We start from the raw sequence: 19,483 nt of genomic DNA, 5'->3' as shown, positions 1-19,483 counted from the left end.
CATGGCAGTTAAAGTAAAATCGTAGTGCTGTAGTTGTGGAGTGTAAAAGGGTCCCCATGTTCAAAGCCCTTTCCTCATTTCCCAAGAATCTCTAACATGATTGCAATTGTCGTATGGAAAAAAAGAAGGGAGGAAACCCTTGAGACTCAATAAGGTAATTCCCGGGGCTGGTATGCAGATTTATTTGAGTATAATTTGCTTGAATAAGGCTCTGTTCTTTATTCAAAGGAACTGCACTTAAATAAATCTGTATACCATCCAGACTTTGGAACAGGTGCCTCCTTGAGATTTTGAAGTGCAAAGTAATTTACAGTTTATTTTCTGTGTCAGGTTTATTAATATTTTATTAGTAACGCGCCAAATTATGCTCATAGAACAATTTAAAACACTTGCAATGTATATCAGGCATTTCTTCTGCATCATTAGATGGATTCATGTAAATTGGGTGATATATTGATGAATATTTATAATATACTAGCCGTCCCCTGCCACGTGGGGGTTCTGTGTGGGAGGTTTGGCCCAATTCTATCGTTGGTGGGGTTCAGAATGCTCTGTGATTGTAGGTGAACTACAAATCTCAGCAACTACAACTCCCAAATGTCAAGATTCTATTTTCCCCAAACTCCACCAGTGTTCACATTTGGGCAGATGGAGTATTCGTGTGGAGTTGGGTCCAGATCCATCATTGTTTGAGTCCACAGTGATCTCTGGATGTAGGTGAACTACAACTCCAAAACCAAAGGACACTGCCCACCAAACCCTTCCAGTATTTTCTGTTGGTCATGGGAGAACTGTGTGCCAAGTTTGGTTCAATTCCATCGTTGGTGGGGTTCAGAATGCTCTTTGATTGTAGGTGAACAATAAATCCCAGCAACTACAATTCCCAAATGACAAAATCAATTTTTTGAGTGAAGGACATACATTGGGTTGTTAGGTGTCTTGTGTCCAAATTTGATGTCAATTCGTCCAGAGATTTTTGAGATCTGTTAATCCCACAAATGAACATTACATTTTTATTTATATAGATTCTTGCAGGCGAAAAAATTCCAACTGAGGTCTAGAGATGGAAACACCCTATGTATTTACTTATTTACTTACTTACTATATTTGTATACCGTCTTTCTCAGCCTGCAAGCAACTCGGGACTGTTTACAGAGGCAGCAATTCAATGCCCACAACACCATTAAAACATTTAAAAACATAAACATATATAATATAAACACATAACAAAATTAATAAAACATAGATTATTTAAAAACTTTGTCCAGTCTTGTCAACCAGTAGTCCCAATTTTCTATGTCTGTTACACTACATTTTCAAATGCTTGCTCAAACAACCAAGACTTAACCTTTTTCCAAAACGTTAAAAGGGAGGGGGCTGATCTAATGTCCCTAGGATGGGAGTTCCATAGCCGAGGGGCCACCACTGAGAAGGCCCTGTCTCTCGTCCCCGCCAAATGTAATTGCAACGCAAGCAGGATTGAGAGTAGGGCCTCCCCAGATGATCTTAAAGTCCTAGATCCCCTATAGGGATTCCACCTAAACATTGGGGGGGGGGGGGAATCTGCAATAAAACCTGCTTGACAGTGAGAGAGACTGCATCGAACTTAAAATGTTCCCCTTTGTTGTATGTCGGGGTAACACGTGGAATAAGAAATAGAGCTCACATACCTTTCATAGGGTGCATCTACACCAGTGGTTCCCAATCTGTGGTCCGTAGACTGCCAGTGGTCCACAAGAACTAAACTGTAATCCACAGCCTCACTGTTACTACACTGTTGCAACAAAACCCTCTTATACTGCGGAGCGTTAACAAAATCCACGGATAACAACAGAACCCAACCAAAAAAATTTTTTCATGGCGTCTTCATTTTTAGGCCTGTTCCTGGGATCATTTGGGGTGCTGATTCAGAAAAAATGCATTGGATACATCACATCAGCTCTAAATTATTAAATACGGTTTTCTGCAGGCAAGCAGGTGGAGACTACTGGATAGCATATGTTCTGTATCAGAAACTAGAACTGATGTGGTCTATCCAGTGCAATTTTCTGAATCAGCATCCAAAATAACCAAACCAAATCTAAAGTTGATCAAAAACTGATTTGTAACCCTTTTACTACTAATGCTAGAGAGTGGTCCCTGGTCAAGTGGTCCCTGGTCAAAGTAAGGTTGGGAACCACTGATCTACACTTTGAAATTAATTGTTTTGATAGCACTTCAATGGCCATGGCTCAATGTTTTGGAATCCTAGTAGGTGTTGTTTTGAGTCTCTTTGTGGAGATAGAATCATAGAATCAAAGAGTTGGAAGAGACCTCATGGGCCATCCAGTCCAACTCCCTGCCAAGAAGTAGGAATATTGCATTCAAATCACCCCTGACAGATGACCATCCAGCCTCTGTTTTAAAGCTTCCAAAGAAGGAGCCTCCACTAGGCCTGGGTAACAACGGAAAAATTTGTTTCTAAAATCGATTCGTTTTTTGGGGGGTTTTGCGTTTCGTTATTTAAAATAATTACAAAATTTTCCTTTTAAAAAGTTCGATATTTATGAAATTTCGTAAATGTGAAAAAAATTACAAAACATTAACGAATCGATTTCCGAAACAATAACGAATCGATTCGTTAATGGCGGATGTGACCGCGAAATACGCTAAAAAACCTCCAAAAACTTCTGAAGCTTCCCTCTCCCTCTGTTGTTGACTGTTGGTGTGATATTATAATTTTTTTTCACTAATTAAACAAAAAACTTGTCCCAGACATGCGGAAATAATAACGAAACGACCTCAGAACAATAACGAAACGAATACAATAACGAAATACGAAGCATTTACTAAACGTGTTTAAAAATTCGTTTTTTTAAAAAAATTGCTCCAGAATGGTTCGTTATCGTTTTGTAATTACAAAAATTAACGAATTATTAACGAATTACGAATTAACGAAACGAAACCGCCCAGCCCTAGCCTCCACCACACTCCGGGGCAGAGAGTTCCACGGCTGAACGGCTCTCACAGTCAGGAAGTTCTTCCTCATGTTCAGATGGAATCTCCTCTCTTGTAGTTTGAAGCCATTGTTCCACGTCCTAATCTCCAGGGTAGCAGAAAACAAGCTTGCTCCCTCCTCCCTGTGGCTTCCTCTCACATATTTATACATGGCTATCATATCTCCTCTCAGCCTTCTCTTCTTCAGGCTAAACATGCCCAGCTCCTTAAGCCGCTCCTCATAGGGCTTGTTCTCCAGACCCTTGATCATTTTAGTCGCCCTCCTCTGGACACATTCCAGCTTGTCAATATCTCTCTTGAATTGTGGTGCCCAGAATTGGACACAATATTCCAGGTGTGGTCTAACCAAGGCGGAATAGAGCATGGGGAGCATTACTTCCCTAGATCTAGACACTATGCTCCTATTGATGCAGGCCAGAATCCCATTGGCTTTTTTTGCCACCACATCACATTGTTGGGTAGTATGTAATTTTTTATATTATATTATAAGACTGCCATACTTTGGACATATCATGAGATGATATGACTCATTGGAAAACACAATAATGCTTTGTAAAGTGGAAGGCTGTAGGAAAAGAAGCTTGCACTATAGATGGATTGTTTCAGTCAAGGAAGCCATAACAATGGGTTTGCAAGACCAGAGCTGATGACAAGATCTCTTGGAGGTCTCTCATTCATGGCGTTTCCATAAATTGAAGTCAACTTAATGACAAATAGCAACTAACTCTGTTTCTAATCATCTACTAGATGCAATAGGTGTCCTCCAGTTGAGAGTAATTGGCAGGATCCCAGCTGTGCAACTGTGCATTTTTGGATGGTTTTTCACCACTTTGTCACAGAAAATACACACAACTATTACGCATCACATAAATTAGTGGAGTCAAAACAACAGGCCTTGCTCATTCCCCATTGCCAAAAATGAGTATATTGGGAAATACACTGTTGGTCACACAATGTCAGTAATCTATAGGACAAACTCTATGCGAAGGCATAAATACATGATCAATACTCCTCTCTTCAAACTACAAGAGAGGAGATTCCATCTGAACATAAGGAAGAACTTCCTGACTGTGAGAGCCGTTCAGCAGTGGAACTCTCTGCCCCGGAGTGTGGTGGAGGCTCCTTCTTTGGAAGCTTTTAAACAGAGGCTGGATGGCCATCTGTCAGGGGTGATTTGAATGCAATATCCCTGCTTCTTGGCAGGGGGTTGGACTAGATGGCCCATGAGGTCTCTTCCAACTCTTTGATTCTATGATTCTAAGGAGCAATGTAGTGGCATGGCCAATATATTTATAATCTTGTTACAGGACTTGGGTTTCCGTGACCAAAAACACTGATCCACATTTGACAAGAAGGATGTGCAGCCTTTATATAACCCAATTAAAGTTGCATTTGTCCAATGTGTGAAAGGTTTAAGATGTTCTTAAGTAGACCTCCTTCAGCCACCTATGATCTGCTACCTCTTGCAGCAGGGAAAGTTTTGAAGGGCCCCGGAAGGTCGATTTGGTGGCTCCTGCTATCAGATTCCCTTCCCCGGCTGAAAGTAGGGGATAGCGAGAGGTGAGCCGCAGAAAGCTTTGCTCTCATAATAGGCTATTTTATTTTTTCCCCACTCGGCTTCTTGTCTTCCTGCCTCTCGCCCGAAAAGGCTGGCCGATAAGGGCAATAGGCAGCCGCGGCGAGGCAATATGCAGCCGGGAGATAAGCTAATTAAGTGGCAGGCAGGTGTCGGAGCTAAAGAGACCCCAACTTTTTCTTTTTTTGCCTCTGATTGGGGACCGACATCTTCTCAGGGATTTACAGAGGACAAAATTGAAATGACATCAGTGAATTTGGGATGAGCGGCTCAGGGAGGAGAGCCAACAGAGAGCCCTGGAAGAGAAAAAGATGAATGAGGAGCGAGCAAACAGTGCAGCCAGCCTACAATAATGGAGAGGCAAAAGGGATTCATTGATTAAGGTGGTGATTCTAAGCACATATTGATGCCGGAGGGGATTTATTCTGTGTAAACACACTTAGATTTTCAGCAACACCATGTAGCAAGCAGTATGGTTTCTCTCCGTGTTCTGCCCAGCCTTGCTTTTCCTCACCATTCTTTGTTTCCACTTTAGCACCGAATCATACCTTGGAAAACTCTTGGGAGGCCAGAACTACCCTTCTGTCTTTTATAAAGAACCATATGTGTAGATGGTGATTTAGAAATCAATAATATTTGGGCCCACCCCCTTCAAATATATAGTCAACCCTCCTGTGCTGGCACGGCTGTGCCAGGAGATTTGATTATTTTTCTTGCACTGTAGGTTTGTTTGAATTCATCTGGGCCATGCATTTTGCAATTGGGTTAACTTTCCCCAGGTTGCAATCATAGGGCCAACAACCGATCAATCATCGTTAGAGCCTTTACATCCACCCCCTTCCCCAGGTTGGGAGGGAAAAGGGGAATTTTAGTTCAGTCTCACAGTTTGGAGCCCTACAGTAGGACGTGTGGACTTTTCTCTACCCCACCTGTAAAAAGCTTCACTTCTCACAGCTCTGCCGGGTTTAAAGATTGAGATTTACAGCCAGTTTTGCTGGGGTTAAAGAAACAGATCTACAGCAAGCTCTGCCAGGGCCAAAGATATAGATCTACAGCCAGCTTTTGTTGGGGAAAAGGGAAAACCTCTACAGCTTTGCTGGAGAGTAAAGTTACAGTTCCACAGCCTTCGTGGAGAAACTAAAAGGACACCAGCTTGGCAGTTCTGCAGCAACCATTGCCTAGTAAGGGACCACTCGGGCTATCCATAACGCAGCTTGGAGCCAGGAGTTGGGGCCTCATGCCAGCAGGGTTAAGAAAGTTTGCCCAAGGAGGGGTTGAAAGGTTTCCCTAAAGAGGAAAGAAACAGTTTATCAAGCAGTTGCCTGTCCCTTGTCGGCAGATTGAGAAAGCTACCAGTTTTTCAAGATTATATGGCATTTTACTCATTTATTCAAAGGTTTAAGCCTGAATAAAGAACTTTGTTGGACTTACTTTGAGCCTCTACAGAACTTTGTTTTGGGAAACCTAAGGAACCCTTTAGCTAAGGCACCCTGGCGTCCCAATGGGCATGCAGAAAGCACGTCCTATAAACAGACATTGTCATAGGCCCAGCACGCGACACCACACCTCCACATTTGCTAGGGTTAGGAGCACAGGATCCCCATGAAAGTGAAACAAATGTGAAAGAAATGCTATATATTTTTTATCTGAGAGAACATTTCTTTGGGAATTTCTGTGTATTCCACCGTGACACTATGGTGAATTTCCACTGGAAGCTGGCAATAGGATTGCATTGGAAGACTTGGAGATTCCTAGAGATGTGCTTTCTCTAGATCAGTAGTTCCCAACCTTTTTTTTTTTTTTTGACCAGGAACCACTTTGACCAGGGACCACTCTCCAACATTAGTACCAAAAGGGTTACGAATCAGTTTTTGGTCAACTTTTTAGATTCAGTTTGGTTATTTGGGGTGCTGATTCAGAAAATTGCATTGGATTGACCACATCAGTTCTAGTTTCTAGTACAAACTGTATGCCATCCAGTAGTCATCATCTGCTCAAAGACAGAAGACCATATTTAATAATCTGGAGCTGATGTGGTCTATCTAATGCAATGTTTTGAATCAGAACCCCAAATAACCCCAGGAATAGGCCTAAAATGAAGACACCAAGGTGGGGCACTTGCAAGTACCACATGGAATGGCTCCATTCAGGGGAAGGGAGGGAGGAGGAGAAGCATCAGTCAAGAGGCTTGTTGTCGCGCTTTTTGTGGGTAGTCAGCCTCTCCCTTCCCAACATCCCCATTGCCTCAGCACTATAAGAAGGTTACATGAGTCACTCTTATTGTAACGGTGTAGTAAAAGTGAGGCCACGGGCCATATTTTAGTTCTTGTGGACCACTAGTGGTCCATGGACCACAGGTCTAGGTCCTCCAGAATGAGTGGAGAAAGTTGACTATAGAATCATAGTGGATTTGGTTATTCATAGATTTAAAATGAACCTAGAGGGAATATTTTAAATCATGATTAAGCAAATCTACAAAAAACAAAATTGCAAATGTGGCGGGACAACTGTGTATGTATCAAATTCCAAGAACATCCTAAAATATAGTAGAATCCACCTTGTTTTTTGCAGTCTCTCTCATTGGTAAGCGGGTTTTTATTACAAATGTTTTTTCTAATATTTGGATGGAATCCCTAGTCTTTTAATTTGGATCCGTCCATTCATATTCTAGTCTTTGGAGCAGCAGAAAACATCCTGGCTCCATCTTCCACCTGACATGTCCCGGAGTGTGGTGGAGGCTCCTTCCTTGGAAGCTTTTAAGCAGAGGCTGGATGGCCATCTGTCAGGGGTGATTTGAATGCAATATTCCTGCTTCTTGGCAGGGGGTTGGACTGGATGGCTCATGAGGTCTCTTCCAACTCTTTGATTCTATGATTCTATGATTCTATGACATTCTTTTGGATATTGAAAGTTAGTTATTATACCACTGATAGGAAGAAAGTCATATCATTTGAGTTGTGATAGTGGAGAAAGGTCCTGTGGATACTCTAGACTACTAAAAAGACAAATAAATGAGCCCTGAACTCTCCCTAGAACCCAAGATGACTAACCTGAGGCTGTCAAACTTTGGTCCTATCATGAGAAGAGATGGCTCACTAGAATAGTCAATAATGCTTTTTAGGGTAGAAGGTAGTAGAAAAAGAGGAAGACCGCATTCTAAATGAAGCCTTAGAATTGAGACCAGAAGACCAGTGCAAGGTGGTTGATGTTTGGGTGACCTGGAGATCTCTCATTTGTATAGTTGTCATCAGTCAAAGTCAACTTGACAACCATTAAGAATAGTTGTGTCACCTCTTAGAGCTTTCCTCTCTGTAGTAAACATACCTAGCTTCCTAGATTTCCAGATTTTTGATCATCTTGGTTGCCCATTTCCAAACCTCTGGTGAGATTCAATATTTTGATAGCTCTAGACTAGAATTTGGGGTGGATTCAACATCTAGACTGACAGAAGATGAGACTCACCATTGAACAACTGAATACATTTCTTCCTCATTCCTTGCAACAATTAAGGTATCCCTTTCTGTTCCTTTCTCACTAAACTCTTTTCTCTTTCACTGCAACAGGAATGTGCAGGTGAGCCCCTTTTCTCCCTGTTTTGTGCCATCAAGCAACAAATGGAGAAGGGACCAATTGATGCCATCACTGGAGAAGCCCGATACTCCCTCAGTGAAGACAAGCTCATACGGCAACAGATAGACTACAAGACCTTGGTGAGTGATGATGGAGCATGATCAGTGTACCTAAACATGGAAACAGGAAAGGGGGAGATCTGGTGATTTCATTCCCACATGCAGGAAGCTGAGTGGATTGGTGCATTCTGATAGATTAATACATCTTGGGACATTTTCTCTAGATTTTGTTATATAAAAAGTCCTTTCTTTTTTTTAAACAAAAAAACAAAACATCACCTTCCATTCCTTGTTTCTTATGCAAAACCAATGTACAGTGAGTCTTTGATATCTGGTGGGGCTTGGTTTCAGGATTGGCCAAGAATCTGTAGAGCTCAAGTCCCACTATTACAATGGCATATTAAAATGTTATCCCTTACATAAAATTGCAAAATCAAGATTTGGGTTGCTGTAAGTTTTTCTTGGAGAGGATACTTCTCTAGGAATCTCTACACTGGGTTGTTGTAGGTTTTCTCTACACTGCCATACAAAATCTGGATTATCTGCTTTGAACTGGATTAGATGGCAGTGTAGACTAATTTAATCCAGTTCAAAACAGATAATGTGGATTAGTTGCTTTAATAATCTGGATTATATGGCAGTGTAGAAGGGGCCTCAGCCTTCCAGTGGTATACTTTTTTATCTTGTCAGAGTGACTTGAGAAACTGCAAATCACTTCTGGTGTGAGAAAATTGGCCGTCTGCAGAGACGTTGCCCAGGGGACGCCTGGATGTTTTACTTTCCTATGGGAGGCTTCTTTCATGTCCTCACATGAGAAGCTAGAGCTGACAGATTGGAGCTCACCCCAACTCATGGATTCGAACTGCCAACTTTCAGGTCAGCAGTTCAGCCGGCACAAGGGTTTAACCCATTGTTCCACCGTGGCTCCTGGTGGTATACTGGGATTGAAAGAAAGATAATTCAGTGGCAGTCAATCATATCGCTGTTTCATCTCTCTGGTAATACATCCCCATGGACAAGGGATTCTTACTGTCAGGGGACATTTTTCTCATCTCCCCAAGTGACCTGCCTGCCTTATTTCTCAAAGCCAAACTGGTGTCGTCTTTTCTTCTCGGATTGTGTCTCATTGTTGGGCAGTCGCCGAAGATGATATGGAATCACTTACCCATGATCACTGATTATGCCAAACATTTGCTTCATCAAAGGAGGAAAATCCTTTGTGGAGGAATTATTTGATATCCTTGGTGTGCGCTTAATGGAACATGTGTGACTATCTCCCAAGACAAGATCACCAAAGCTTAGATTCACCTTATATTCATCAGAGACATTTAAAACGTCTGTACTTGAAAGGAGAGGGGGGGGAAAAACTAGAAGGGATGAATACCGCAAGGTGTACAGACCTCCAATTCACCTCTCCTTCTAAGACGTGTTAAATTTAAAAGGAGTGTACATTTCAATTTTTTTGGAGTCATGTTTCCTCACTTTGGTTTAAAAGGGGGCAAAAATGAAATGCTAGGCTTCTCATAATGACGTCTGAAGCTGCAGCCAAGTTTCCATTATGCTCAGCAAATGCCTGAGATTCCGCTCATATGCTTCGCATTTAGCTTCTGACAGGGAGCAGAAGGGAGGGAGTTTTTTTGGAGGGTGGGGAAGAATAAAGCAAATCTTGGTGTACAGCCAGAGGCCTTCTCATTAAGGAAACCTTTAACCTGCCCGCCAGATGCCGGAGCAAGAGGGACCTTTGAAAAAGCCTCTGCTGTGTTCCAACGTAATTAGATTGAGCTCAGCTCAGGCTTCAGGTCTGGTCTTGCTTTCCAAAAGTTAGAAGAAATTTAGACATTCCCTCTGGGACTCAGAAAAACTCTTGCCAATACGTTGCAAATGCAGCTAGAAGTGAACCTATTCAGTGACGGCTGTCATATCAGTGGGGCAGGGAATCTGCTCTGTGTTTTAGTCCAGACTGTGAAGGAGCTATCCAAGGTGCTGAGTCCTATCACCTTAAAATAGGTCCAGGTCCTTGGATAACTCCTTTCAAGCTTAGGCTACAAATTGGAATGGAGTTATGACACCACTGTGTTGGATTTGGTTTTGAAGTGGGCAATAATGATAATAATGGGTTGTTGTAGGTTTTTTCGGGCTATATGGCCATGGTCTAGAGGCATTCTCTCCTGATGTTTCGCCTGCATCTATGGCAAGCATCCTCAAAGGTAGTGAGGTCTGTTGGAACCAAGAAAAAGGTTTTATATATCTGTGGAATGACCAGGGTGGGACAAAGGACTCTTGTCTGCTGGTGCTAGGTGTGAATGTTTCAACTGACTGCCTTGATTAGCATATAATGGCCTGACAGTGCCTAGAGCAAACTTTTGTTAAGAGGTGATTGGATGTCCTTGTTTGTTTCCTCTCTGTTGTTGTGCTGTTGTAATTTTAGAGTTTTTAAATACTGGTAGCCAGATTTTGTCCATTTTCATGGTTTCCTCCTTTCTGTTGAAATTGTCCACATGCTTGGAGAATGTGAGAATGAGAGAATGCCTCTAGACCATGCCCATACAGCACGAAAAAACCTACAACAACCCAGTGATTCCGGCCATGAAAGCCTTCGACAACAACAACAACAACAACAACACTTTATTTATACCCCACCACCATCTCCCCAAGGGACTCAGAGCAGCTTACATGAGACCAAGCCCAACAACACATCAGTAAAAACAACAAACAATAAGCAAATAAACAATATAATTAATATTACTCACATATAGACAATAACACACAAAGATTTAAAAACCTAACCTAACCTAAAGCTTTAATAACCTCTTCTGCTTATGGATAATCACCAAATCATACGGTTGGAAGGTACCTACCCACCCCATAGACCATCCAGTCCAATCCCATTCTGCAATACAGGAACACACAATCAAAGCACTCCTGACAGATGTCCAACTGTCATGAATAAATAATATGAGATATTCCATAGAATCATAGAGTCGGAAGAGACCTCATGGGCCATCCAGTCCAACTCCCTGCCAAGAAGCAGGAAAATCACTCAAAACACCTTGACAGATGGCCATCCAGCCTCTGTTTAAAAGCCTCCAAAGAAGGGGCCTCTGCCAAACCCCTTCTGCAGAGAGTTCCACTGCTGAACAGCTCTCACAGTCAGGAAGTTCTTCCTAATGTTCAGGTGGAGTCTCCTTTCTTGTAGTCTGAAGCCATTGTTCCGCATCCAGGGCAGCAGAAAACAAGCTTGCTCCCTCCTCCCTATGACTTCCTTTCACATATTTTATACATGGCTATCATGTCTCCTCTCAGTCTTCTCTTCTTCAGGCTAAACACGCCCAGCTCTTTAAGCCACTCCTCATAGGGCTTGTTCTCCAGACCCTTGATCATTTGAGTCACCCTCCTCTGGACACATTCCAGCTTGTCAACATCTCTCTTCAATTGTGGTACCCAGAATTGGACACAATATTCAAAGTGTGGCCTAACCAAGACAGAATAGAGAGGTAGCATGACTTCCCTGGACCTAGACACTAGGCTCCTATTGATGCACGACAAAATCCCATTGGTTTTCTTTACCGCAGCATCACATTGTTGGCTCATATTTAACTTCTTGTCCATGAGGCCTTCAAGATATTTTTAACATGTACTGCTCTCGAGCCATGTGTCCCCCATTCTGTATCTTTGCATTTCGTTTTTTTTTCTGCCAAAGTGGAGTCTCTTGCATTTGTCCCTGTTGAACTTCAATTTGTTAGTTTTGGCCAATAATATCTCTAATCTGTTAAGATCGTTTTGAATCCTTCTCCTGTCCTCTGGAGTATTGGCTATCCCTCCCAATTTGGTGTCATCTGCAAACCTGATGATCCTGCCTTCTAGCCCTTCATCTAAGTCATTAATAAAGATGTTGAACGGGACCAGGCCCATCAACACAAAGCTGCTTACATTTACCAACACCAATTAAGTAGAGTCAAAATCTATAGGAACTGATGGACTCAACATGTTTCAGGCTGGAAAAAACATCTCTCAATGTTGTACAACTTTGGGACAACATCAGCAAGAAATATTGCTATAAGAGACCTTCTAATTTTCCAAAAGTGTGCGAGACAGTAGTGCTATTCACCTTGGGAAGATCTGTTATAGGACAGTAGGATTCTGATCTTTGGCATTGTTCTTAGGGAAAGAGGATGTTTTTTGGCATTTTAGAAGTGTTGGAATGGTGTGTTAGTAGATTTGCAAGGAAGCAATCTAGCCTAAGAGATGTTCTTCTCCAGGAGACAGCAGGAGAAATGGTGATGAATGAATTCAGATGAATGAACGTGTATGGGTAATGTGAATGGTGAGTAAAATGTAATTCCCCTTTGTTTGTTAGCCAGTGTAACTGTAGGTTGTTACATAGAATCTGTATGACTGTATCCAATGTCATTCTTTTGTGTAAGTGTAAACGTTCTGATACCCTTTCTCTTACTGGAAAATTGCAATGAAAAGGACCTATGGTTTAAAGTTATTGTAAAGATTTTCATAATGCAGCCAACCTCTGTTTAAAACCCTCCAGAAAAAGATTCTCCACTGGACTCCAAGGTAATGTCTCCCACTATCGAACAGCTCTGACCATCAGGAAAGGAAAAATGCAAAATTTTGCCAAAGAATATTTGCAGGGAACTAAGATGGGGGAAAGGCCCAGGGTAGCACAACAGTACTTTGACCATCCCTTTCTTATGAGTTTGTGATGCAGCACATCAGACGCCATGGGGTTTAGCAGGTCATGATGATGACAATGTGGACTGTATTGCCTGCGGATGCTACTAAAATGGTCTGGTGCTCCCCAGATTCTGTGTTGCTTAGCAACAATGGTGATACTCAATGAGCATTACAGGCTATGCTTTTTGGAAGGCTATGAAAAAAAGGTTCTTCAAAGAATTATTGTTCTTTAGCAGAAGAGAACAAGGGAAGTTCACTTGTTCCATTTCCGTAATCATTTCATCATATAGAAACTATATTTTACTTCTAACAGGACTTGAGTTCCATAGATGGTGGTAGAGGAGGAAGGGCACGGGGATCATATTTAGTTTTTGTTTCTGCTGTTGGGCATTAAAGTGGCATTGAGATGGATGAAAAGAGATCGTTCATACCCTCTGGCAGTACTTGTGGTCTTCAGATATATGGTTATGGATTTCTAAAAGAAACCAATGTAGGAACTCTGGAGAAACATGAAAGGAAAGACTTACATTAAAATTACAACTAAGTCCTTCTGGAAGCTCATCACTATAGCTCACCCCCTTTCTTCCTTTTATCTCATTCTCTTCATAACTCTGAATCATAACACAGCCCAATCCCAACCCCCATTCTTGGTGTTTTGGTTTTTAGACCTGTTTTTTAGGTTATTTGGGGGTACTAATTCACAAAATAGGTTGCTGTGATTTTTCCACTCTGTATGGCCATGTTCCAGGACATGGAACATGGTCATACAGCCCCAAAAACTCACAGCAACCTACTGATTCTGGCCATGAAAGCATTCGACAACACATTGATTCAGAAAATTGCATTTAGATAGACTGCATTAGCTCTAGTTTCTTAGATATGGTTAACATGATTTTATAGGGCGACTGGTATCTGACGTATGTTCTGTATCTCAAAGACTAGAGCCAATAGGAGAAAACTGGTGCCATTTTTGAAAGAAGCAGATCAAATACACTCAGAAAGTCCTAAATGGTTTTGGCCCACTTTACCTGTCTGAACATATCTCCCTCTACGAACCACCAAGGACCTTAAGCTCATCTGACAAGGGCCTGCTCTCGGTCCCACCACCATTGTAGTCAGGTTTGGTGGGGACAAGAGACACAGTCTTCTCTGTGGTGGCTCCTCAGCTGTGGATCTCCCTCCCTTATGAGATTAGATCTGCCCCATCCCTCCCGATCTTCTGGAAGAAACTCAAATCCTGGCTGTGGGATCAAGCGTTCACAGAATAGACTGATTTAGTGGTGAAGATAAAATTTTAGTGGACTGATTTGTATGGCAATTTGGACCTGCCAGCTGTTTTAATGTATATTTATAAATGTTTTTAATGTAAGCTAACTAGCTGTACCCACCACGCGTTGCTGTGGCAAACTTTCCCTCCTTCTTTCTCCTCCTCCTTTCTTTCACTCCTTCCTTCCCTCCCTCTTTCCTTCCTTCCCTCTTTTTCCTTCTCTTCTTCTTTCTTCCTTCTCTACCTGATTCTTTTCTCACTTCCTTTGCTCTTTGGTTCCATCCTTCCTTGTCTCCTTCCTTCCTTCCTTCCTTCCTTCCTTCCTTCCTTCCTTCCTTCCTTCCTTCCCTCTTTCTCTTTTTCGTTCTTTCTCTCCTTCCTTCCCTCCCTTTCTTTCCTTCTCTCCTTCCCTCCTTCTTTCTCTCTTTCTCTCCCTCCTTGTCTACTTCACTCCTTCTTTCTCTCTTTCTCTCCCTCCTTGTCTCCTTCCCTTTATTTCTTTCCTTCTTTCTCTCTTCCCTCCTTCTTTCCCTCTTTCTCTCCCTCCTCTCCCAACTTCTCTCCTTCCTTCTCTACCCTTCCTTCCTTCCTTCCTTCCTTCCTTCCTTCCTTCCTTCCTTCCCTCTTTCTTTCCCTCCTTCTCTCCTTCCTTCCTCCCCTCTTTCTGTTTATGTATTTTGTGTGTATATATGCATATATGTGTATATATATATATATATATGTCTGTTTGTGTATATATATATGTGGTTTTGCAGATGCGTTGTAAATTTTTTTGGTTTTTTTTTTTGCTTTTTAAGTCCCTTCTGCTATGTTTTTGTGTTTTTATGAGTGATTGGCCTGATAGGTGTATTGTGTCCAAATTTGGTGTCAGTTCGTCCAGTGGTTTTTGAGTTATGCTAATCCCTCAAATGAACATTACATTTTTATTTATATAGATTGTATTTTATGTTATGTTATTATATTGTGTCGGCATCTAATAGTTGCCTGATGGAAGCTGTCTTGAGTCCCTCTTTGGAGGTTGAGAAGGATGGGTATAAATGTTCTAAATTAATTACATAAAATAAGTAAATATATCCCAGAATATCGAGGCAGAAAATCCCACAATATCTGCTTTGAACTGGAATATATGTCAGTGTGGACTCAGATAACCCAGATATTGTGGGATTTTCTACCTTGATATTCTGGGATAGAGGGCAATGTGGAAGGGCCCTGAGGCACCAAAATGTGTGTTGACCAGTATCAGTAACTATTTTACAGTTTAGTTTGCAGCAATTCAAGTAAGTAGAGATCAGGTCAGTGGAGAGAAACCTGTACCTATTAATGGCAGCTGAAAAAGTAGGATGTCAGAGGATTAAGTAGGACCTTCCCTGCCAAATCCAGGCAGTTGGAGGATACAGGCATGTACTGGGAGGAACTGGTTTCTTGGCTAATTTTGTGATGTCTTTTCTTCCTACCTCCATCTGAACCCTCTCCAGGTCCTGAGCTGTGTGAACCCTGATAACGTGAACAGTCCTGAGATCCCTGTGAAGATCTTGAACTGTGACACCATCAACCAGGTCAAGGAGAAGATCCTTGATGCCATCTTCAAGAATGTACCTTGCTCCCATCGGCCCAAAGCTGCCGACATGGATCTAGGTGAGTTGCTTATTGCTGAATTAATGGAAATTATAGGAAATAGTTGAGGTCAGTGAGGTAGCGATTGTACTCGAAGTATTTGCCTGAAAGAGTAAATATATCATTTATTTCATTTCCACAGGGAAGATATTTTAAAATCTGGTTGTTTCCCCCTTTCTCTTTACATAAGTTGGCAAGAGATTTTGTGTGTGTTTTGAAAGACACAATCATATCCACAAACCATTTTTGTGTGCAAGGTGAATGAATGCTTTCATAGAACTTACTGCTGCTTTGATACAGGGGTTATTTACAATTATTTCAGAGACAAACATGTAGTTTCAGAAGGCAAAGACATTGATTGTGGTTGCTGATGGTTTTGATAGAGATGTGTTGAGGCAGACTTTCTCAGAAAGGACAAGAAACCGCTTCCTCGCTTAGAAGTGTGGACTAAACCCTGCTGCAAATTCAGCATCAGCTGCCATTGTCTGGAACTAGACATGAATGGTGGAACTGGACATCTTCAAAATGGCCTTTGTGGTCTCTTCCAACTCTATGATTTTATGATTCTCTAAGGCAATGTTTCTCAACCTGGGGGTTGGGACCCCTGGGGGGTTTGTGAGGGGCATGTCAGAAGGGTCACCAAAGACCATCAGAAAACGCAGTATTTCTGTTGGTTATGGGAGTTCTGTGTGCCAAGTTTGGTTCAATTCCATCGTTGGTGGAGTTAAGAATGCTCTTTGATTGGAGATGAACTATAAATCCCAGCAACTACAATTCCCAAATGTCAAAGTCTATTTTTCCCAAACTCCACCAGTGTTCACATTTGGTCATATTGAGTATTTGTGCCAAGTTTGGTCCAGATCCATCATTGTTTGAGTCCACAGTGCTCTCTGGATGTTGGTGAACTGCAACTCCAAAACACAAGGTCAATGCACACCAAACCCTTGTAGCATTTTCTGTTGGTCATGGGAGTTCTGTGTGCCAATTTTGTTAAATTCCATCGTTGGTGGAGTTCAGAATGCTCTTTGATTGTAGGTTAACTATAAATCCCAGCAACTACAATTCCCAAATGTCAAGGTCTATTTTTCCCAAACTCCACCAGTGTTCACGTTTGGTCATATTGAGTATTTGTGCCAAGTTTGGTCCAGATCCATCATTGTTTGAGTCTCCACTGCTCTCTGGATGTAGGTGAACTACAACTCCAAAACACAAGGTCAATGCCCACCAAACCCTTCCAGTATTTTGTTTTGGTCGTGGGAGTTCTGTGTGCCAAGTTTGGTTCAATTCCATCGCTAGTGGGGTTAAGAATGCTCTTTGATTGGAGGTGAACGATAAATCCCAGCAACTACAAGTCCCAAATGACAAAATTAACCCCCACCCCAACCGCGCCAGTATTCAGATTTGGACGTAATAATAATAATAAAAAAAACAACCTTTATTTGTATCCCGCCACCATCTCCCGAAGGACTCGGTCCAGCTTACATGAGGCCAAGCCCAAAAAACAACAATAAAACAGCAACAACAATAATACAGCAAAATAAAGCAAAAACAAGCAATAACATTAACAACACGTATCGGGTATTTGTGCCAAATTTGGCCCAACGAATGAAAATACATCTTTCATATTAGATATTTACATTACAATTCATAACAGAAGCAAAATTACAATTATGAAGTAGCAACGAAAATAATTTTATGGTTGTAGGTCACCACAACATGAAGAACTGTATTAAGGGGTCACAGCATTAGGAAGGTTGTGACCCCTTACTACAGTTCTTCATGTTGTGGTGACCTACAACCATAAAATTATTTTCGTTGCATTAGGAAGGTTGGAGCCCCCAGTGGCGCAGTGGGTAAAACCCCTGTGCCGGCAGGACTGAAGACTGACAGGTCGCAGGTTCGAATCCGGGGAGAGGCGGATGAGCTCCTTCTATCAGCTCCAGCTCCTCATACGGGGACATGAGAGAAGCCTCCCATAAGGATGATAAAAACATCAAAAATCATCCGGGCATCCCCTGGGCAACGTCCTTGCAGACGGCCAATTCTCTCACACCAGAAGCGACTTGCAGTTTCTCAAGTTGCTCCTGACACGACAAAAAAAAATTAGGAAGGTTGAGAACCACTGCTCTAAGGCCTAAGCCTAGCGCATTCTGGGCCAGCAAGAGGTCTTCTTAAGCACAAATAATATACAAGACACACACGGGCTGCAATTTGATCACTCATTTCATGGTGGAGGAGAAACGAAATGGTTCTACCTGCTGTCAGAATCCCCTCTTGCATTCTCTGCCCACAGAGAGAGCCCAGGCAGGTGTGGAGGGAAGGAAGAGAAAAGGGCCATAATGAACATTTTAAATGCTATTAACAGCAGGGCAGAGAGCTCTTGCCTGCCACTAATGTCATAATGCTTCTCTCAAAGTTGTTTCCATAACCCTCAGGAGGGCTCTGCAGCTCCCCACTCACATCTTATCCCCCACAGTGTTGGAATTCCCTCCCATCTCTGCCAAAGAATGCTAAACATATAACATCCCTTTTTCTCCAAATGCTTTTCAATGACCTCTGTGGATACAGGGAGACAGCAACAAGTTAATGATGTCAGGGAACAAAAACCTGCAGTTCGTGTGGGAACTGGAAGGCTGAGATCACTGAATGCAGAAACCGAGGTTGCTTTTGATGTTTGCAGTCAGAGAGTTAGAAACAACATTCTGCCTTGCCTGTCCCAGAGATTGGAAATGTTCTACATGTATTCTGCATCTCTCATAATTACTTCCAATTATGGGTTGCTGGGAGTTGTAGGTCAAATGCATAAGAAGAGCCACATGCTCCCCACTCCAATCTCCTCCTTTTATGCTGGTTTCCATAGCAGTGATATGATAAATCACTGAGCTAAGGCCAGCCTTTAAAGGAGCTATCAAAGGTGCTGAATCTAGTCCTCTAAATAGACTCAGCACCTTGGATAACGCCTTTAAAATCTATACTATAATTCAGATTCAATGACATAAAAGACACTGCCTGCCCTTGTTCAAGGTTCTTGAGAACTTTAATTGTTTGGATTTCTTTGGCAAGATGTTCAATGCAGCTGGACTCGTAATATCTCTGATAGGGAATGAATAGTCCCAGTCTATTGTGCTTTCGTCCAACCTCACTTGGAATACTGTGTCCAATTATGGATACGAAAATTCAAAAAGCCTATGGACAAGATGGAACGTGTCCAGAAAAAGGAGACCAGAATGGTCAAAATACTGGAAACCATTACTCCCGCTGAGGAGAGGCTTAGGGAGTTGGGTATATTTAACTTGGAGAAGGTCAAGGTAAAGGTTTTGATTCTGGGGTATTCGACTCTGGGGTGTGGTGCTCACCTCCATTTCCAAGCCGAAGAGCTGGTTTTGTCCGTAGACACCTCCAAGGTCATGTGGCTGTCATAACTACATGTAATGTCATTACCTTCCTGCCGGAGCGGTACCTATAGATTTGCATGTTTTCAAACTGCTAGGTTGACAGAAGCTGGGACTGACAGTGGGAGCTCACGCTGCTCCCCAGATTTGAACCTGTGGAGGTTTTTAAACAGGTGCTAGATGGCCATCTGTCAGGAAAGCTTGGATTGTGTGTTTTTGCATGGTTTTTTTTCCCATGTCAGGAGTGCCTTGAGATACTGCAAGTCACTACTGGTGTGAGAGAATTAGGCATCTGCAAGGATGTTGCCCAGGGAATGTCCGA

At 42.1% G+C, this 19,483-nt stretch overlaps 1 protein-coding gene across 3 annotated transcripts in view; it reads left to right on the top strand.

Annotated features, from left to right (window-relative positions):
- The window catches only part of PLXNA4 (plexin A4), a 770,557-nt gene that overhangs the window by 681,938 nt on the left and 69,136 nt on the right, over window positions 1–19,483 (top strand). For all 3 annotated transcript variants that reach the window (XM_067469348.1, XM_060776421.2, XM_060776422.2), the window contains exons 24-25: window positions 8,137–8,283; window positions 15,631–15,790. In XM_067469348.1, the coding sequence (XP_067325449.1) occupies window positions 8,137–8,283; window positions 15,631–15,790 (307 nt within the window). The remainder of the gene's footprint in view (window positions 1–8,136; window positions 8,284–15,630; window positions 15,791–19,483) is intronic.

This window comes from Anolis sagrei, chromosome 5 (assembly GCF_037176765.1).
Source record: "Anolis sagrei isolate rAnoSag1 chromosome 5, rAnoSag1.mat, whole genome shotgun sequence".
NCBI lineage: Eukaryota > Metazoa > Chordata > Lepidosauria > Squamata > Dactyloidae > Anolis > Anolis sagrei.
Note: the sequence above shows the minus strand (reverse complement) of the source record. Positions and strands in the feature narration are given on the sequence as shown.